This window comes from Cyprinodon tularosa, unplaced genomic scaffold (genome assembly GCF_016077235.1).
Source record: "Cyprinodon tularosa strain WSP-4 unplaced genomic scaffold, ASM1607723v1 ctg94, whole genome shotgun sequence".
Lineage (NCBI taxonomy): Eukaryota > Metazoa > Chordata > Actinopteri > Cyprinodontiformes > Cyprinodontidae > Cyprinodon > Cyprinodon tularosa.
Window position 1 is genome coordinate 504,498 of NW_024039718.1, and position 22,546 is coordinate 527,043.

At 37.2% G+C, this 22,546-nt stretch overlaps 2 protein-coding genes across 2 annotated transcripts in view; both read right to left on the reverse strand.

Annotated features, from left to right (window-relative positions):
• Positions 1-14,117, reverse strand: part of cdk5rap2 (CDK5 regulatory subunit associated protein 2) — a 48,346-nt gene extending 34,229 nt beyond the window's left edge. The window contains exons 1-4 of the mRNA XM_038274979.1: positions 13,933-14,117; positions 10,233-10,288; positions 823-884; positions 76-186 (exon numbers count right to left, since the gene is read on the reverse strand). Of these exons, the coding sequence (XP_038130907.1) occupies positions 76-186; positions 823-884; positions 10,233-10,288; positions 13,933-13,988 (285 nt within the window). The 5' untranslated portion in view covers positions 13,989-14,117. The remainder of the gene's footprint in view (positions 1-75; positions 187-822; positions 885-10,232; positions 10,289-13,932) is intronic.
• Positions 14,118-17,782: 3,665 nt separating this feature from the next.
• col27a1a (collagen, type XXVII, alpha 1a) overlaps positions 17,783-22,546 on the reverse strand; it is an 80,399-nt gene continuing 75,635 nt past the window's right edge. The window contains exons 50-61 of the mRNA XM_038275007.1: positions 22,413-22,466; positions 22,115-22,177; positions 21,977-22,030; positions 21,866-21,901; positions 21,728-21,745; positions 21,553-21,588; positions 21,440-21,466; positions 21,261-21,311; positions 20,116-20,296; positions 19,908-20,017; positions 19,611-19,829; positions 17,783-19,505 (exon numbers count right to left, since the gene is read on the reverse strand). Of these exons, the coding sequence (XP_038130935.1) occupies positions 19,359-19,505; positions 19,611-19,829; positions 19,908-20,017; positions 20,116-20,296; positions 21,261-21,311; positions 21,440-21,466; positions 21,553-21,588; positions 21,728-21,745; positions 21,866-21,901; positions 21,977-22,030; positions 22,115-22,177; positions 22,413-22,466 (996 nt within the window). The 3' untranslated portion in view covers positions 17,783-19,358. The remainder of the gene's footprint in view (positions 19,506-19,610; positions 19,830-19,907; positions 20,018-20,115; positions 20,297-21,260; positions 21,312-21,439; positions 21,467-21,552; positions 21,589-21,727; positions 21,746-21,865; positions 21,902-21,976; positions 22,031-22,114; positions 22,178-22,412; positions 22,467-22,546) is intronic.

The window sequence follows — 22,546 nt, forward strand, 5'->3', positions numbered from 1 at the left end:
GGCAATAAGACACAACAGTAATAGCTTGCCTGATTCCCACAGGACATTTTATTTAATATAAAATAAATTTAATACCGTTTTAAATATGTCTTCTGTGGAGTCATCACATTTCTGCTGGATGCGCTCCTCCATGAAGTAAATGCGTAGCTTGAGATTAAAGTTCTCTTTCTTCAGAGCTGTGATTTGCTGTTAAACATAGAGATATTTCATTAAACCTTTAAATGCATTTAAAAAACATTCATGTGGCAACACATTCCCCAGATAAGTAAAATCTTGGAAATAGTATTTCTGAACAAAGTAAATTTACATCAATTCAGACAGGGGGCATGAGGATGGTTATTTTCAAAATGAAGGGAGGCTTGTATGTGTCTAGCAGACTGTGCATCATTGTGCTGGAGGGTCAGAGCAGCATACATCTGGTAAGTGGGGGTTGGGGAGCACAGTTAAAGGGAGGAGTTAGAAATCTGGACCACTCTATAAAATCTCTAATCATGCAACTAGTAGACAGCACGTGCCTAAAACCTGAACATGCATTCCATTCAAATGTTGAAATGCAGAGTTAAGCCCACCTCAAACCCCCTCCTGTTCCTCCTACACACATGCTTCATCACCAAATGTCCATAAATGGAATTTCTTGGTTTATAACAAACTGTGGAACTGAAGTTCATAACTGGTTTTATAGCAGTGGGGTAAAGTGTTATTTCTAACCTGGAATTAACAGAGCTTCTCATCTGGCAACAATTCCCCAATTAGTGCAACACCTTTTCACCAACAGTAAGCCTAAATGTAAGAAATAAAATTTAAAGTTGCTCTTTTACTCACATTCTCATAGTCCTTCATGGTGAGAGCCTTGATAGGGGACATCGTATCAGGAAAGGATGGAGCTGAGAAACATAAACGACACATCTTTTACCACATTAAGATAAACATTTTAGAACAGAATCTGTAACACAGAGAAGCCATTAAGTTTAAACAGAAAGGTATCCCATTTATCCTCCTTTATTTATAGAGAAAGAAAGAAAGCAAAAGAGAAAGGGTTGTTTCTTTTTAGTACAGATTCACCAGAGGGGAAACAACTTTTGGAGAGCTTCCCTGTTTGAGCCAAATGAAGCAGTGAGCAGCTGATCATATAACAGTATGACAACAACACATTTCCCAACTCTGACTCTTGACTCAGGATTTGCTCCTGCTCAGCAGAAGGCAGACTCTGAATGTGTACCTCAAACATTCTCTTATTTGCAGTGTTAGTACATATGTTCCTAGATTTCACATAACTTCTCTATGTTTTTTATTTTTGTGTAAGCATGGATTTAACTTTTTTTTTTTTTTTTTTTATCAAACGTTAAAGGTATAGAGGACAATCTTTTATTTCTGGGTGGATCAGCTCAATAAGTGGTCCTCCTAATTGTCAATCATTCAGGTGATATGTTTACGTAAGGATGTCCTACTGCTCTTCCCGTTATCTATCTTTTTCTGCGCATGCGCACTCTGTGGTGCATATCTGTAGTGAGCTAAGGTTTCAGAAAGACAGTCATTGAAGCTCACCTTTCTCAACATGGTTCTTTGAAAATGGTTGAGGGCTGTAAGTGTCTATGAAGTGTGTGAGAAGAAAAGAAAGCCCTCAGAAGAGGCAGATATATCCTGGAATGCTTTGCGCAGAGAGCTTTCCTCGCCAAGCATTATGGGATTTGCCGTCATAGCAGCCCACTGTCACTACCTGACAGCATCGACTAATAACAAAGATGGAGCAGGTACCGTGTAGTGGAGGAGTTACGTGACCAACGGCACAAAAGAACTTTTAAACAGAGCTTGCACGAGGAGAAATGGGTTTGTGCATGGTCTTACACACGCATTTTCTTTTTAAAGTGGAGAGGGCAGGTCTTTCAAAAAATTCATGAAAATCTTCCACCATACCATTAAGTTAAAATACACAAATTTTTTGAAGACTTCTTCGGGTTTCTGCAATAAAAAAAAAAACTGACCCAGCCATATTAGCACCAGCCATGTTGATAATGAATGAAATCCAAGATATCCTTAAAAATTAATATTTTTTTGAAAACATTTTTCTATAATTTATATACTATGAGGAACAAAGCATGGTTCATGTTCAAATGAAAAAAAAGTCTTAAAAAGAGTCTTTAGGAATTGACCATTTTACTATTTTCATACTTGTCCAGAAGTCAATGTAAATATTTTATTGTAGGCTTTATAACAATCTAAAAATGTAATTAATAGAGGTTTATCTTAGGCTTGTACCGATCCGATCCACGTATCGGATCGGACGCCGATATTGGCAAAAAAATGCGTATCGGCAAGGCATGTAAAAATGCCGATCCAGACTGCCGATCCAGTTTTTTTTTAAAGATCCGGTCCGTATTTTCCAGTTTCGCTGATTGAAACGATTTATTCCACTATTTTGCGCCAGTGTTCCACGAATCCGGTCCGCATTTTCCAGAACACCTTCAACACACCCACAGGTCTTTTTGGGTCTGTCTCCCGGCCTAACCATTAAAACAGGTGAATTGGAAGATAGCGGGAAAAATGTCAGCCGTGTGGGATTATTTTATCCAGCACGATGTGTAGATGGAGACTAGGTGTGGAGGACATTGGGGAGTATAAGGCATTTTTGTGTAACTATTATTTGCACTGATTTTTTTTTTAAGCAGTGTCTTTTTTCAAGAGTAGAGTCCTGATTCTAAGTTAATAGACTATTTTCCACTCTTGTCTGTTTTGCATTTTTATTAAAACTTACAGTAATACTTGCACCTTTAACTGTTTACGGTTTTACTGTTCACTGTGCAATTTCAGATTGCTATTCATAATTTTGCCCAGTTTGTGTTTATATGTTAATAAACAGGTAAGTTTGTTGTTACCAGTCATTGTGTTTTATTCAATCTCACCTAATTTAGCTGGCTAGATGTTATCAAGAGTACTAAAACCCTTTTCAACATGAATCTTACAACTAAGGCTAAATACTTTAACTTAAACTTAAATTCATGCCCGAATAGGCTGGTATCCGCCAGTATCGGTATCGGATCGGAAGTCCAAAAAAAATATCGGTATCGGATCGGAAGTGCAAAAACCTGGATTGGGACATCTCTAGTTTATCTTAAAGAGGCCTATTCACATTCTACGACTGAACAAATTTCTGTGCCATGTTTTTTTTAAATTAGATTATTATGCCCTGCTAGCTTAATTTGTAATTTCTCTGTATTTTTTTCTGTAAAATTTACTAATAAACAAATGGTTCTAAATATTGCTAACATAACAAGACCACACGGTCAGAAGGAAAATATTGTGCATGTGTATAATGAGTAAAGAAGGAGAAACACGTTATATGGGGTGGGAGAAGAAAGAGTTCATGATCAAGTGTAAAAAAAGAATACATACATGCTAAAGCTACAGAGGCTTTCTGATATTGCTGCCCAGTTGATGGATATGTGAGTTAGGGGTGTGGGAAATAATCGTTTTGGCGATATATCGTGATATTCGGCTGCCCAATGTAATATCGATCTTTCACTTCTTAGTATCGATTTAAAAAAAAAAAATGGTTACATAAAACATTGATGGGAAAATGGGCTACCTCTGCACCCCCACTCTGGCAGAAAGCACTGTGGAGCCCTTTAACTGTGCGTGCAGCACCAAATCTGTATTTGAGGCAGTCACAGTGGAAGAAAACCCCAAACAACATGGATAATAATACCTAATCAATATTTTCTGATTAAAATATACAGCACTTGCTGTTTTATCTCATCATTTGATTTTGATAGCTGGGGAAAATATGGCAATATATAGTGATGCTGCAATATGGTGATAATATCGTATTGTGACCCAAGTATCGCAACATGTATCGAATCGCAACACTCATGCCAATACTCACCTCTAATGTGAGTACACACTAACTAATACAGATACTGTTGATAGCAGTGGTATTCTCAGGCTCCAAGTTCTAATGACAAACCATCATATAGTATCTAATAGGGCTGGGCGATAATTCAATAACGATATATATTGATCGATAGATGTGTGGCGCAATAGAAAAAAAGAGGGTCGATAAAAGTTCGATAAAAAAGAAACGCAGTTTTCCTTCCTTCTCATTGTAGCCTAGCATGTAGGTTTATGCTAGTCACTGCTTCCTCCCAACCAATCACAATCGCAGACCCAGGCACGCCGTCACCAAGCGCCGCCCTCTCAAACCACAACACAGAGCACATGAAGATGCAGCAAGGAGAGGCGGAGGAAATTGTTTCAAAGAAAGGTTTCTGTTGTTCGGCAGTCTGGCAGTATTTCGGTCATGGCAAGTCGGACCAAAAACAAACCACAGTCATCTGGAAAATGTGTCGGGAACCAGTGAAAACCAGTCTGATAACGAAACCAACTTTTTTTTATCATCTCAGCCGCTCACAGCCGCAGGATTACGAGCTGTTTAGGCCCCGGTGCGGCTCTCCTCCGAGGAATCTTTGGAAAATATATATATATTTTCAGTTCTGGGCAGTTTCCCACGTAGTTCTAACAATTCAGATAAAAATACTGAGGGGCCAGAAACTTCAAAGTAATAACTCAGGTTAAAGCAGGAAACGGGGGCGGCGGTGGGGGGGCATTTATTTATTTATTTGTTATATTTATTTTGGTCACTTTTCTGGTCACTTTAGTTTATTCTTTGTCAGTATTTAATGACATAACTTGGGTCTCTTAAGTTATTTTTCTTTAAAACAATTCTGTTATGGTTAAAAAAGTTGGTTAAATAAAGATTTAATTCGAAATCTGTGTTTGTGTTTTTTATTAAAATTAAATCATTTAGCAATATTATAAAAAGTCCAGGCAGAGCTGCACATAAAATATGGTTTCAAATCTTTTCAATAATTATCGATATCGATCAATATGCATTTTTTTTTATCGATAAGCTTTTTTTCTATATCGCCCAGCCCTAGTATCTAATGCATACAATATTTGCTACTGTTCAAGATTCCAATTTGTTGATATATAAGCAAAGCAACAATGCGATTGCTTTCTGGTCGCTCCATTATTTTCAGGCTAAAAAAGTACAAAGTAAACACTGTATAGTAGAAGTTTCAGATTTTTTTATTTAAAAATCTATAGCTTTACATACATTTCTTTAACTTAGATTATTTAACAAGGCAAATAAGTGGGCATTTATTTATGGATTTTCTGCCAGTCAATTAAAACACCATGATCAGTGAATTAGGGCAAATAGACAAGTTCTCCTTGGTAGATAAACAACAAACAATGTTATTTGAAAATAAAGTAATATAAAACGCTGCTTAATATTTAGACATAACTAACACTCTTGACAAGTGTTAAGCAAGCCTAAAAACACAAACGCAGCTCTAAAATTCTTTAACGTGCCAAACAAAATAAGATGTAATGCTTTACTCAAGATGCCTTGTAGATAGGGCTGGACAATAATTCAAAATCACTTTGTATAATAATATAATTGTATTCAATAAAGATATAACCTTTCTCATATTCCAATGTAAATTAAGATACACTATATTGCCAAAAGTATTTGCTCACCTGCCTTGACTCACATATGAGCTTAAGTGACATCCCGTTCCTAATCCATAGGGTTCAATATGACGTCGGTCCACCCTTTGCAGCTAGAACAGCTTCAACTCTTCTGGGAAGGCTGTCCACAAGGTTTAGGAGTGTGTTTATGGGAATTTTTGACCATTCTTCCAGAAGCGCATTTGTGGGGTCGCACACTGATGTTGGACGAGAAGGCCTGGCTCTCAGTCTCCGCTCTAATTCATCCCAAAGGTGTTCTATCGGGTTGAGGTCAGGACTCTGTGCAGGCCAGTCAAGTTCATCCACACCAGACTCTGTCATCCATGTCTTTATGGACCTTGCTTTGTGCACTGGTGCACAGTCATGTTGGAAGAGGAAGGGGCCAGCTCCAAACTGTTCCCACAAAGTTGGGAGCATGGAATTGTCCAAAATGTCTTGGTATGCTGAAGCATTCAGAGTTCCTTTCACTGGAACTAAGGGGCCAAGCCCAGCTCCTGAAAAACAACCCCACACCATAATCCCCCCTCCACCAAACTTTACACTTGGCACAATGCAGTCAGACAAGTACCGTTCTCCTGGCAACCGCCAAACCCAGACCCGTCCATCAGATTGCCAGATGGAGAAGCGCGATTCGTCACTCCAGAGAACGCGTCTCCACTGCTCTAGAGTCCAGTGGCGGCGTGCTTTACACCACCGCATCCGACGCTTTGCATTGCACTTGGTGATGTATGGCTTGGATGCAGCTGCTCGACCATGGAAACCCATTCCATGAAGCTCTCTGCGCACTGTTCTTGAGCTAATCTGAAGGCCACATGAAGTTTGGAGGTCTGTAGTGATTGACTCTGCAGAAAGTTGGCGACCTCTTCGCACTATGCGCGTCAGCATCCGCTGACCCCGCTCCGTCAGTTTACGTGGCCTACCACTTCGTGGCTGAGTTGCTGTCGTTCCCAAACACTTCCATTTTCTTATAATACAGCTGACAGTTGACTGTGGAATATTTAGGAGCGAGGAAATTTCACGACTGGATTTGTTGCACAGGTGGCATCCTATCACAGTTCCACGCTGGAATTCACTGAGCTCCTGAGAGCGACCCATTCTTTCACAAATGTTTGTAAAAACAGTCTGCATGCCTAGGTGCTTGAATTTATACACCTGTGGCCATGGAAGTGATTGGAACACCTGATTCCAATAATTTGGATGGGTGAGCAAATACTTTTGGCAATATAGTGTATTTCAGTTAATGTGCAAATAAAATATATGAATGTTCAAGTTTGATGATTACATTATGGAAAATAATAAACTTTACCACAATATGCTAATATTTTTAGAAGGACCTATATACTGTTTCTGAAGGGAACCTACATGACTCATCTTCAGTCACAGTCATTTGATATTTCTAAAGCCAAATCTTGATCTAATATCTTATATTCCTCAAATAATTATTATTTAAATCCATTTCAGTTTATTTATATAGCACCAATTCACAACACATGCCATTTCAAGGCACTTTAAATGGATCATTCACCCAGATCAAACAGTCAGATTGGTTCAAAGTTTTCTATCTAAGGAAAACCAGCTTATTCCATCAACTAATTGATTCAAAGGCAAACCCTCACACCAAGCATGCTTTTAGTGACAGTGGAGAGGAAAACTACCTATTAACAGGAAGAAACCTCCAGCAGAACCAGAACAAGGCTGACTGTGAGCGGCCATCTGCCAAGGCCATCTGGGGTTAAAGGAGACAGAGGCAGACATACAGAAAGAAGCAGAGATACAAAAGGTAACTATCAACCAGCTCAACTGGCGGCCCCACCTTGGAAACACAGCCAAGGAGATGAGCTCCGAGCCAGCTCCCATGTCAGAGGATGAAAGGGAGCAAATACAGTTAGTCACAGTCTACAGTGACTAACTGTAGACTACAGTGAAACAAACAGGCCAAGCTCCAATATCTGTAAAAAAAGGTGTTGATGGCAGCAGCACATCTAACATTTCTTTCCAGGATGGTGTCACAGCCAAACAGGAACAGACCAGATGAAGCTACTATGATAAAAAAAAAAAAACCCGAAAGAGCATGACGTTAGAGATTGAATGGACAATTACTGCAGAATGGGAGAACAGAGATAGAATTAAGCAGAATGATGAAAATATGTCCTCCAGCAGTCAAAGATTATAGCAGCATAACTTTAGTGATAGCTCAGGATAACCTGAGCCACTCTAACTATACTGTAAGCTTTGTCAAAAAGTAAAGTTTTAAAACTGCATTAAAAGTAGCCAAGGTGTCTAACTCATGGTCCGAAGTATGAAGATGAGAATGCATAGGACTATTCACATTTTGAATAATACTAATTGAGTCTAAGATAGGATTAAATGCTGAATTTAAGCTATCACCTTCAATGTCAGAATGGATGTTAAAATCCCCCACTATGATGACATTGTCAGTACTTAACATTCAATCAGTTAGAAACTCTAAAAACTCATCTAAGGACCTGGTGGAAAATACAAAAGTTGCAAAAAGAAGAGGTTTTGCTGCTTTACAATTTGGATGAGGGAAACTAAAGGTTAAATGTTCAAAAGAGTTGTAAATATTAACTGAGTTTGGAGTATTCATTAAGTCAGACTGAAAGATTGTTGCTACTTCTCCTTGCCCAGAATTTCTGGGTATGTAAAAATGTAAATATCTAGAGGGAGTTGCCTCCTTAATGCTCACATAATCCTCTTGCTACAGCCAAGTTTTTGTAAGGTTTAGGAGTGTGTTTATGGGAATTTTTGACCATTCTTCCAGAAGCGCATTTGTGGGGTCGCACACTGATGTTGGACGAGAAGGCCTGGCTCTCAGTCTCCGCTCTAATTCATCCCAAAGGTGTTCTATCGGGTTGAGGTCAGGACTCTGTGCAGGCCAGTCAAGTTCATCCACACCAGACTCTGTCATCCATGTCTTTATGGACCTTGCTTTGTGCACTGGTGCACAGTCATGTTGGAAGAGGAAGGGGCCAGCTCCAAACTGTTCCCACAAAGTTGGGAGCATGGAATTGTCCAAAATGTCTTGGTATGCTGAAGCATTCAGAGTTCCTTTCACTGGAACTAAGGGGCCAAGCCCAGCTCCTGAAAAACAACCCCACACCATAATCCCCCCTCCACCAAACTTTACACTTGGCACAATGCAGTCAGACAAGTACCGTTCTCCTGGCAACCGCCAAACCCAGACCCGTCCATCAGATTGCCAGATGGAGAAGCGCGATTCGTCACTCCAGAGAACGCGTCTCCACTGCTCTAGAGTCCAGTGGCGGCGTGCTTTACACCACCGCATCCGACGCTTTGCATTGCACTTGGTGATGTATGGCTTGGATGCAGCTGCTCGACCATGGAAACCCATTCCATGAAGCTCTCTGCGCACTGTTCTTGAGCTAATCTGAAGGCCACATGAAGTTTGGAGGTCTGTAGTGATTGACTCTGCAGAAAGTTGGCGACCTCTTCGCACTATGCGCGTCAGCATCCGCTGACCCCGCTCCGTCAGTTTACGTGGCCTACCACTTCGTGGCTGAGTTGCTGTCGTTCCCAAACACTTCCATTTTCTTATAATACAGCTGACAGTTGACTGTGGAATATTTAGGAGCGAGGAAATTTCACGACTGGATTTGTTGCACAGGTGGCATCCTATCACAGTTCCACGCTGGAATTCACTGAGCTCCTGAGAGCGACCCATTCTTTCACAAATGTTTGTAAAAACAGTCTGCATGCCTAGGTGCTTGAATTTATACACCTGTGGCCATGGAAGTGATTGGAACACCTGATTCCAATAATTTGGATGGGTGAGCAAATACTTTTGGCAATATAGTGTATGTCTAAATTTCTAAAAATGTTATACTGAAGGAGTTTTACAACTATAGCAAAAGATAATCATAAATTGACATTTTTTTTTTTTTTTATCAAAAGTGAATAGTTCTGAGGGTATAATTTCGGTTGCATCAATATGCAATGTGGAACCTTCTGTAAAGATAGTAAGAAGATGTTCTTAAAGGAGTAACACCCCCCCCATAACAATTTTACTAAACAAAACAGCAGCGAAACAAATGCAAATGTCCTGCTGTTATGCTTTACAAACTTCGTCCAAACAAATACCAATGTCCTGAAACAACAGAAAACAGTCCATCTACAAGAGGAATGCTTCAAACAAATAAGACTGAACTTGTCTGAAGTTATCATCTGACAAGCAAACACTGACAGATTTGGTTAGAGATTTATTTTGCTGAAAGTTATCAAAATGGAGAAGTGCATACTTTTATTGACTATCCTCCAAAGAATATTTTTATTTCAACCACAATCACAGAAAACAGATTTACATGTGACATTAAGTGACGGAGAACAAAAGTCACTAAAACGTATGTTTTAGTAAAAGAATAAAATATACGAAAGAAAACAGTTTAACCATTAACATCAAACAATCTGCTGAAAGTCTGTACAATAAACTTAAATCTGTTGTATAAAAGTCTGCTAACTTTTAACACACAAGAGGATTATTAAATATATATTATGAAAAAGAGGGTACGCTGATTACCATCAGCTTGTTAGTCGCTTGTTAAGGATTTGGGAGATTATATTGTAGGAGGGATCCACAATTAAAAGCAGAATTAATTAATACACATGAGAATCGCACACATGGGCAGGAAAACAAAAACAGGGAGTACAAAAATAGATTTTTACTCTACCTGTCATGCCGTCTGAAGAATATTCCGCTGCATTTATGGAGTCTGGAAGTCGGCAGCTGGAATAAAACATTAATTTGTTAATCGACACTTATACTGTTCTCAAGCAAATATAGATTTACTGTTACAACTGTTTTTGTTTCCCGAAATTACAATGATATAGCAAAGAAAAATCCCTGAAAGAAAAATGTCACTTGTTTATACAATAAATACTACGAAATGTTGTTCATGTAATACTCATAGTGGCTAGCTCCACTGAGCCCCAAGGACACTCCATAAATAGCTTAGGAATGACTCCGCTTCATTTACATTCACTCCAGCTTAGACTCTTTCTGTGTATGTATGTGTGAGTTGCCAAATGTCTCTATGAGTGGGTTCCAAAAAAACAGATTAATACAGCTCTGATAGCTAGCAATAAAATGAAAAATTTAATTACATTCTGTCTATGCTGATATCTTTAGCATTTTGGTCAAGTTGCAAGAAAGGAATTGACTTTTTGACAGGATGCATAGAAGATGCAATAATAGGGATTTGTGTGTAAGTGACATCATGTTCCAGAGGCAGCAGGGCTTTTGTATTCACAGCCGGAGGACACAAAAAAACCCTGTCAACTTAGAGGTTGGAAGGAGCTTTCATTTGCTAGACAAGCAGAGCACTGTGGCCTAAGACCAGCAAAGCATCACACAGTGAACGGACAGTGATGTTACAAACCCAGAACAAAGCACAAAGCAACGGTCACTTCAGTAAACAGGAGGACAACACAAATCATTTACATGTCTTATGGCTGATTTCTAAAGAATTATTTCAGAAAGAAGGAAAATTAGCTTTATATAACAAAGATGCCCAACCAAGCTCTGACCTTTATCATAAACAGTGCAAATCCCATATAAACATCAATCCGACTGCTCCACTTACTTAATATAAAGCAAGAAAAACAACAATTTATACTCAATTATTATTATTATTGCAATTTATTTTTAGAAAAAACAACAACATTTATCTAATGACAAAATGAAACTGAATATAGACTCTGCAAACTCCTCTTGAATTGCTAAAGTATTCTTGACCTTTCACATGTTTCTCACAATACAGCCAAACAAACTCAACCTATTTAACTGAGATTTTATGGACCAAAACAAAAAGGTAGTGAATAATCACTAAGTGGAATAAGAAATGAAAACTTTTTAGAAAGGTCTGAAAAGTAACATCCTGAAAAGTCCTGCATGCTCATGTACTGTATTCCACCCAATATACCCCTAAATATAATCCAATAAAACCCAACTACTTCTCAAAGTCAGATTTGATGCTACGTAATCCCTTGTTGATAATATTGTTATTCTATTTTTTTTTTTTTACAAAGGATTTAGCAGACCAGGTAAGACTTTAGTCATAAAAGCAGCCAATAATCAATGGAAACCTGAACGAGCTGTAGAGATCCAAAGCTGGACCATGAGAATCTGTCAACAGGATGACTGTTAGTCATTCACCCCACAAATCTGGTCTTTACTACAACAAGAAAAGAAAATGGAACATTGTTAAAACCAAGCGAACGGAAAATCTCATTTTTGCTGACTTTGCAAAATTGTAGAGGGTACACAAGCACAATATGATAGGTGCACATGTCTCCCTTTAGTGCAAACATATCAGATATCCTCAATAATTTTAGGAACCCAACAAATGAGGAGCTTTGATTGTATAAAACCAATGTTCACCCCTTTGAGCTATAATATAAGGGCTATGTTTAGCAGACAACTAACGCTGCACACTACGCCGGACACACCTTCCCCATGGCGGAAACATGGTGGTGTCAGTATCATAATTTAGAGTTAACTGGGTCCAGGGAAACTGAACAACACAGCTTCATATTGAGCCACACCGCATTTTTCAACTTTATTTGTATAAAAACTACAATAATATTTAAATATCATCCCAACAAAAAAAAAAAAGAAAAAAGAAAAGCTTAGTGGCTTTAACATTACATGATATTAAAAGGTACAAGGGCTGTAAATACATTCTGTAATTATCTCTACTTGTACATGATATAATTCTAGTTTTATTAATTTTATTTTCCATCTCTGTTTGTTAGGAATTTCATTATGACTAACACATAATGTTTTTAAATAATCTATAGTTTCAGGGTGAAACCATCATAACACGCCCCTATCTTAATTCAGGTTTGACCCATAGAAAAAATATGAGAGCTAATCAACAACAGTTACCAATGTCCATTGTAACACAATATTCCTCCAAAAGCACTGAGCTGACTGAGCCTCATTGCATCACAAGAGGTTTCACATGCCAAGCAGCGTCTTCCTGTGTAAATAAAAAATCAATCCTCTACAATGAGAGCAGCTGAAACATGAAAATTCATACTAATCTTAAAAATATTTAACAAAGCAACAAAAAAATCCACTACTGAAACTAAAAATATAAAGAGGACACTGTGATTACTCAGTGTTTTGTCAATGTTACATACATGCTAACCCTTCCAGTGGAAACAATGCAAGATTCTGTAAACAGTGACTTCCTCTTTTTTTCTCTTTTCAGCTTCAGATATCAAACGTAAAAGCAGCAAACAATTCAAAAATTTAGGACTATTAAAATGAAACAACAGCTAGATTTAAATGACCCATCCGCATAAAAGTTCATATTTTTAACAAAACTGAAAGAGCAACGAGAATCAGATTTCAGAAGTAGACAGAAAGTAACTCACACCAAACCACACATATCAGCTGACATCTTGTATTACTGAGGCACGCTTACCACCTGGATGGCTGCTCGTTCTCACACACCAACACACACCACAGCTGGACAGTCACGTAAAGGTGAAACAACTAACAACCAAAGCATGTGAAGACCAAACAGCAAAGATGCTATAACTAGTTTCAAAGCGGAACAGGAAAAGCTATGTACTAGCTATTTTAACAACCTCCATCCCGTAAGAAAGCTGTAATAAAGTACGTTTACCTTCCAAAATCACAATCTTCGGAGGCGGAAAGCAAGCGTGGGAAAGAAACAAACTGAAAATAAACACAGCATAACTGCCCTTCTTGCATGAAGGCTGCAGAGAGACGTCGCAGCCACAGTCGGAGCACATTGGCTCATAATTTCCGCTTTATTGCACCCTGAATGACAGCTCAAAAGCCGCCCTACCATCATAGTCATTTTACAACATCATCCAATCACATGGAGACGACCTCTAATTTCTTTTAAACACAGTTTATATCTTACGTACCGAGCAATTACACGCTATGCTTAATTCGTTCCCTCCTTCTGTGTTGGTAATAATAAAATTGCAGCACAATTTAGGTAGGAGGCATTATAGATGAGTTAAATTCAGACACTTTTTAAACTTATTTTCTATGCTTCGTCAAAAATGTACTTAATACCGTATATTACTACGTGATATGTCAACTAGCCTTAAGCAGACGTTAAAGCTGGATAAGACTTGATAATACTTTATAAAATATCACCAGTAAAAGGTATAAAAAAGGTCACCAACAAAAAGAGGTGTAAAAAAATACAGGCTAATTTAATACCCATTACAAACAACTCAATATGCCTAAATAAATACCAACTAAGTGACAGTGAATGCGGCGTTATTTTACAACTTTGTAGTAAGCTTTAGCTACAACAAAACAACGGTCTTGACATGCTAAGCTAGCAGCAGCTTGCTAGCTTTTCTTGTTTCACTTTTTTTTACCTTCCGTTGATATCGACGGGAAGCGTCACGTCGTCCCCAACGACAGAATCCATCATAGCGGTCAGATTATTTAACGTGTTTACCAGCAAATCATTTCACCTTTCCCTCCAGGCGCGGCTTAAACTTCGAAAAGCAGATAAGAATTCAAAACAGTTCAGGCTACCGCCATAATGATATGGGCAACGTCACCATTGTGCACGTTGAAACCTCGTGACGCTTTTGGGTGCTGTGGGAATTTTTTAAACTACTGTAAAAAGGGTCCCAATTTCACATTTAAAGAGGTGAAATAAATTCACCTACAATTGCGGGAACCCATTATATGTTGTAAATGTTCTATTCTCTTAAATATATATGTATTTATTAATGTGCAAATGCGCAGTGATTTTCTGTTATTACAGCCATTAGAACATTACCAACTGTTGGGAAGGTGGCGTTGAGCTGGGTGTATAGTGGAAAAAGAGCCATTGGTCAAAGCAAACACTCGAGGGAGGGAAGTGAGACTCAAAAATATCCCTGCTGTCATTTTTAAATAAATTCTTCCAGTTGAAATCTCCCTACTGGGTACGTCACTGTTTGTGGTTAAATGAAAACTATAAGAACGACATACTTTAATAAAATAAACAGTTCGTATAAATCCTTTTTTGTAAATATTGATACATGAAATCTAGCCAGAAAAACAAAAGATATATTTGAAATAAATTATGCTAAAGTTTAATAGCTACTTTGTCTGTTTTCCCTTCATTTAGACATTAAACGTGTGTAGGTACATGTTAAAATTGAAATGCTCCTTGATTGTGTGGTTAATGGGGTATGTTACAGCATAATTAGTTATTAGTCTATAAAAATGTTTAATACACAGTTGAATAAAGACAGATTACATGAATATGTAATGTGGACAGTTTTGTGAGGAGGGTAGAGTCTAGGTCAAACAAATAAACGTTGGTGTAAACAGCAGGCCAATCTGAAGTTGTTTAAATAATGTTGAAATATCATCAGCGACACCGTGTGGTGTAAATGTTCACTGCAGCCTAAGCAGATGTACTTTTTTAGATTTTTTTTTTCTATAGTGCCCTCAGTGGTACTGACGCTTTGCAACCCCTCATTTTTGATTATTTTAAGATTTTAAGCAATTTTATCCCTAATCTGTCTGGTGGGATCCTTGGTCTGTGTGATACTTTTAATTCACCAATCTATATTAACTATTATAACAAGCCTTTGAGGCTTTCCCAAGTCTTTTTATTTATTTATTTTTATTTTATTTTGTTATTTGTAAAAAGAAAAAAAAAAAAGTAGAAATGGAGCAACTATACACGTGGATCCATTTTATGGGATACCAAGCAACTTTTCAAAACCAAAAAGCCATTTTGTCTGCGTCCAGATCGATGAAGGTCAAACAGAGCAGCAAATACTTCTTTATGACTTTACCATAAAAGAAATTTTTTTTCAAATATGCGGCACAGTAAATTTGTGGCGATTTTAAAGAACTAATATTTTCTGTGCATTGTTTTGAGGAAACATGGAGTTTTTGGATGTTGGTATCTGTGGAGAATCATGTAAAACAATCAGTTCCTAAGCCAATGAGAAAAAAAATATATATATATATATAAATTGTTGGTTCTTTTAATTTAATTTTGTTGTGGATATTCAAAACAGATATTTTTCAATTTTCTGAAACCGCCATTTGTTATTCTACAATCAAAACCATTACTTGGTTATTTATCCTTTTTAGCCATGATTAACAGCCATTGTTACAGGTCCAAAGAACCACTTGTGGCCCTGGAGCTGCAGGCCTTTAGACTTCTGGTTTAAAGGATATGAATGCTTTTGAAAGTTACAATAATTCAGGTCTCTTGTATTCAACACATTATTTCTGCTTAGGATAAGTTTCCTTTAAACCCCCAAATAGCTTGGAACAACAACCCTCAGATTTAGTATTAAAATTCAATGGTCTAAAAATAGTACAGGTCAAAAGAGAAAACAAACAAAAGGCGAATGTCTAATTGGCTTTACGATCAGCACGCTTTTTGTGCAATGTATTTAAAATATATCAAATATTAGATGAATAGTAAAAACCCATAGACCGTTTAAAAAATATTTATTGAACATACAATGAACAATGACAAAAGGTCGGACAGATCAAAGATGACCGCATTAAAAATGATCTCATCAATAGTTTGATGACTTGCTGCATTTGGCTGATATTTCCAAACAGGTTTTAATTATGAAGGCATTAGAAACGTTTTGCTCATGTAAAATGATGAGGTATTCTTAGCTCATTTTAAGGAAAGATTTACAAAAAAGTAGAAACCATTTTCACATATTAGTTATAGTAGAGCACAGTTCTTGTACAGTACATGGTTGGTTATCATAAAAGAAACAAAAACAAATGAAGAAAAAAAATAGAAAAATAAAAGAAATAATATTGCAATAGATTTGTTCTCTGGAAACCCCAAATTTACACATTTGAAAAAAAAAAAAACCCATAAACTCCAAGACCAGTTGGGAGCACAGATGTATAACAATGTCAATAAGAGCAGTTTTGCTTATCTACTAGAAATCCGCGCAGTCTGTAACCACATTAACAAAATTAAATAACATTAAATTAGCAAGAGGGGATCCATTGTATACAGCAAGGTTTACAAAATTATACACACTTGTTTCCAGCTACTATTATTATTACTTCCCTCTCTAAAACTATCTAATAGATGCTAAAAATATTAAATACAGCTCAGCGGGGCTTTGTACATAAAGGTTTATTTTGGAAATGTTTCAAAACCTGTGATTTATGCTGGATATAAATGCAGAAATATTAAAGCATTTTAAAATATTAGGTTTTCTTTAACTACAGAGTGTGAATGTAATATAATTCAGAAACTATATCACGGTGAATGGGTTAGGTGAGGTTGTAGTGCAGTGGAGTGGAATGGGAAAAATGGGTACAAAACTAATTTATTTTGATAAGCCTGCATGCACTAGAAGCAGTTGAATAATTCAGCGTGTAAGTGGTGTATAACAGCACTATCATTAGCACCTTAGGAAATGTTCTTAGCACCAAGCACCATGAGGGATAAAAGATGGAGGTTTTGTTTTGATTCCTGTACCTGCTCTCCATTCATCTGTGGCTCAGATCTCCTTTATGAGTAGCCCCCTATCTGTAGCTCTATTTTAATTTTAAATGAAATTGGTGCTGACTTTGTGTTGATTTCATTCGTGAATGAGGAAGCAAGAACGTAAAGCTATACTCCACAGTTAGAGAAGATTTATTAAAACACTACTGAGAACTTGAGCTCCGTTCTTGTCTTTCTCAGTCAATCTATACTCCTCTCAGTCATCAGTGGCATCCATGTAAAACGTAATGATTTGCATCATGTAAATGGCTTTGGCTTGTGGCCACTGTTTTTCTCACAGCAACAAATAAAATTCATATCTTCTGTTCAGAGTACATAAAAAATACCACCTTTGCTTCTGGATAAATTCATCTATGAAAAACCATGAGAATATGAGCACCAAAGGCAAGTAAAATGGCGCCCCTTTCAACATTAAAAAATCCTTCCATATTACAGCTTAAACCAGATTTTTTACATACATTATATAAAAAGATACAACCTCTTTCCTCTGCATTGTCTGTGATGTAATCACACTTAATGTTTCCAGCTTTAGGACTTTAAAAACAACCAGACATATCTTAAAACGCCAGAATGAAGATTTTCTTTTTTGTATGTATTTAAATATATTTTCTTATAATTGTAAGATTTACCTTTTAAAATGCAAGACTGTGATAAAACATTTTGAGTATCCTTTGGGTACCCGTTCCATCTTCATTTTGGCCTCTTTTCACCAGACAAAACTGTGTCACTTTTTTGGGCTGTGTTGCTCACAAACATATTTTTGCATCCGCCTAAAATTCTCTTTAGCATTGACATCATGGCTTTGCAATGGCCTCTCCAAGACATTTTTATTTCCATTTGGTAAACAGGCAAGCTTTAATGTAATGGCTATTGTTTGGTATGATTTTATTTCCTTGAGATAACATCTATATTAAGAGGCGTAACATTGTTCAATTTGAAAATTAAGATATTTGTCCCTCAGTGTATTTTCAAACTTGAATTTCCTTTTTGTGTTTTGACATAATGACCTCTTCCTTGCAGAGCGGCATTTCAGGCCATGTCAGCACAAGACAATTTAAAAGTGGATATTGATACCATCTTCCCTCAGTATCGATACAAGGCCTTTGGCGATCGGAGCGGTACACACATTCATAGCGCAGACCTAGAACCCATTTCTTTCTTATACATTTTGAAAGTGTTTATTATTGCGTGTAATTTGTTTGAATAAAGGAACATGGCAGCTTTAGGATCTGGAAAATGTACTAAAAAATAAACCCGCCTTGTCACATTTTTTCTTTTGTCATATCTTGTCAGATTTCTAGTGGTTTATTTTAATTTTTTTCTTTGTCCTACAAGAGAGCAGTGTGTTAAGGTGTTACCGTAAAATTGATCCATAGCTGTTTTCCCAATTAAATCAAGTACTTTAATTTAACCTACCAGAGGCTGGCAAAAGAAGACATCACAACGTGGGCCTTTGCAAATTTCTTAAAGTCACAGTTATCCTATAGCATATGCAAGCTTCTGAATTTGAACAAGGTAAATACAATTTCTCCAAAACAAATCTCTCCTTATTCTGGCACTTAGCAAATACAATCGATATTGGTAATCCTAAGTGAGCTTTAACAGGATAAGTTTAGTCTAGTTTAAAGTAAGTCAGAAAAAAAAGGCTACAGTATGCACCTTTTTGACAGTGTATGTAAGCATCTGGTTTGGAGCTCTATGTTGCAAAATATTTTTTAACTTTTATCTATTGCACTTAAAGATTATTAATTTACAAAAGATATACATGTATAAAATCAATATTAGAGCATATATATATCTATATTTACACAATCCAAATTACTTTAGGTGTTATGAAAAAATCTGAATATTACACAAAGCATACAGACTGTATACAGTTGTGAAAATAAGTTACTTCGAACATCTACTTCTTAACTTGGCCTCCTTTCACTACAAAATGTCCTGGAGACATTGCAAGGTCTTTTTTTGTTTTAGCAGGCGTCCATCTGAGGATCCTGCTAAACAAGCTTAAGGAAGCTTTTGCTGTTCTGAGAAGCCCATTAGTACAGGGTCCCCTCTGCTCCTGTAATTCCGCCACCTTGGTTTCTCTGCTTACTCCCCCTTTTCTGTTGCAGTCCAACGGGAGTTCAGCTGTGAAGCAGTATCTGTTATTGGTGCGGGGAGGCAGTGAGTTTTTCTCACATGGACGGTTTTAGGCCACAATAACATGACCATTCTGGTCTCCTTGTCTGCAGAAAGGGGGTTTGCATGGGAGGTTGTCCATTCCTCTGTGAGCTAAGAGGACCTACATTGTGGCCCTCAGAGAAAACAAACCGGACCTATCTCCAGGTGGTAATGTGAAGATGGGCTTGTTTTTGGAAGGTTATAGATGTCAACCACGGGAAGCAGGGTAGGATCCAGGGAATGGAAAACAAAATGAGTCTGGTGCCAGCGCCCATCTTTTATCTGAAAAACAACATTACAAACAAAATTCCAATTTAGTCAGCAAATATGAGGATATCATGATATCTTGAGGACTAAATTACTTTAAACCAAGTAATAACACCCTACCCAGCAGGAATCTTCCAAAACATCTGGCTCCAGCTCTCCTCCAACATCAAACACCTCCCCGGTCCATGCCTTGAATCTCACAGACCGATGGTCAGGCAACTGATCCTCTGCTTGCCTCCAAACTGAGATATTTAAACAGTGGATGGTGATGTGCTGAATAGCCTCTGAGCTCAGGAGGTGCAGAAAGTTCATTTGGACGCGACCAACCTCGATTGTTGGCTGTAGAAGATAAGGGGATTATGTTAATGCTGCCCATGTGTTTAAAAATCATTAAATCCGCAGCTATGTCTTGTGTACCTTGGATACTGTTTTTGGTTTAAGGCAAGTTTGTCCACCACCAGTAAAGTTGCAGGAGACTTCTATTGTATCAGACGAGCAACCAAGGTTGGGGTCAATCCAATAAACACCTGATAAACAAAAAATAAAAAACACAAATTTGCTTTCAAGATGATCTAAAAACTAAAATATGTTACTCCAGCTAGCATGACAAATGTCCCCTGCTCACCATCATTCAATCTCTGTTCACAACTATGAAGGTCCCTGCAAATGCGGGCGGGGTTGTCTCGAGTGCCCAACGGGTTCTTCAGGCTCTGGATCAAGTTACTGAGGTAGTGGAGGGTCTTGAAGATCTCTGTACCCTGGTCGAGCATTGGCAGATCCATTGCTGGTTTATGATGGAGGACAGACTAATAGCCAGAAGGGTTTTTAGTTGGAGATGGGCCAAAAAAAAAATCAGCTGTTGACTAAAACTTGACAATAAACTTGCCTAAAACTCATAATAATGAGCCGTAATTGGTGTAAAAAATATTTTGATTTCACTGCATAAAAGCATCATACTAATAATATGACATGAGCAAAAGAGAGCAACACTTTTTACAAGTAACAGGAAGGCTGACCATAGTGAGGGAAAGATGTGTTGTTTGAGTTTTCAACATTTTGTCATGGAGCAGGCTGGACTTAGAAATATTGAAATCTTAAGAGAAAACAATCTACATTTCTTAAATATAAATAAAGGGAGTGCCCTTTTTCTTATGCTAGCCCTACTAACTGCTAACATAAGATGCAAAAAAATTTAATGGGTCTTTATAGCAATTTTGTCAGTGTTTCAAATACGTCAAAATTAGTCGCGCAATGACTCTATTAAAGTACATCCAAAGATGGGATGATAATAGTTCATAGTTATGGTCTTTTTTTTTCTTCAAATGAATCTCTCATTTTTGTATCTCTACTGTAAATTCATTGCAATGGTCGATGCCATTTTTATTTTGATGAAGTTTTAGATAGTTGGCCAATTGAATACTATTAACGTGAAAACACAAATAAGACAGGAGCTTGTTGAAAATGTATATGTATACGGCTAAAAAATCATCTTTACTATCTCTTAAAATAAAAATTATAACTTCTCAAATCAAGAGGTAAATTCAACAGGACAGAAACTGGAAGTTAGAAATCAGCCACTAAAATTAAACAGGAGGAATTAATTTTATAAATCAATGACGGCAGTCTGCTGGGTTTCTTCAGACAGAAAACCAACCTGTCTGTATGATTAGATTGGTTCTGTAAACTACCTTGATGTTTAAATGACCAGTATAAAAATAAACTGATCTGATTGTGCACTGCTTAACACATCAATTAAAAACTTTTACCAACCTTAGTCCTGTCAGGAGTAGGTGTATCAACAAACAAATGCCCATCATCTATCTGTAGAGAAAAAATCATATGTTTATTCTTTTCATCAGTTTGATTGTCACCTTTTGGAAGTAATCTTTTTAGTAATTAGACTTAAAATTTTGAACCAAAGCAAATAGATGTATATTAGCATGACTTACAAATGAAGGAAGGATTGCAGGGGGGCCCTGAGGAGAGGAAACATGTTAGTTAAATATTGAGTCTTCATCAGCAGCAGACAAATTTGGTAATATTGTTAAAAATGGAAACCTACTGGAGGTCCAGGACGTCCACGAGGTCCAGGAGATCCCTAATAGAGCAAAAAAAAAAAAAAAAAAGAGGAATATCCACTGCTTGCTGTTTAGACTACCTTGATTTCAGAAAAGTATCTCTGAAACCCACATCATTTTTAACAATTGGAAGAAGCAAAATGAAAGTAGAAAACATACCCTAGGACCTTGAAATCCCTGTGGTGAAAGAATATAGACATATATTTAGCCTGGGAAATATCTGCAGTTTAATTTTTATATATTGCATAATGGAAAGACTATTTAAAATACACCACAGACAAGTTTAAAAAAACGTACATTCTCTCCACGATTGCCTTTTTGTCCTCTAGGACCCTGTTAGAATACAATCATACACTGATTAATGTTGTAAAAAAGAACGTTTAAAGAAGTAGAAGGTGTAATACATACTGCGCTTCCACTGGGACCAATAATTCCAACAGGGCCCACAACTCCTCTTCTTCCCTTAATAAGAGAAATAGAAGATGATAAAATAAAATGGAAAAGTGGAAAGCATCAGAAAGCTGTCTGGATTATTAAGGAATGTACCATTGCACCCTGTGGCCCCTTAGGTCCCCGTATGCCCTTTGGCCCAAAGTCTCCTGGAGGCCCCTGAAAATGGAAGCACACTTCTATAAATTGACAGGACTAAAAACATCTTTATACAATTTATAAATAGAAGCTAGTGTCAACCTTGTGTATTTGAGATAAACTTAAAAGAGGTAATAGTAACACAGAACTGAAGCATATATATATATATATTTTCATATCAAATTCATACTTTTCGATCAAGGATTTATATTTTTTTTACACTGAGAAAGAGCAGAAGATTTTTTTATGAACTCACCCTTGGTCCAAAAACTCCAAGAATTCCTGGAAAACCTTGTTCCCCTGTATCTCCCTAAGCAGAAAGTAATTAAAATTGAGAAAAGCATTTCCTCTAAAGGAATTTTAACTAATTCATTTATCAGGAGAAAATAT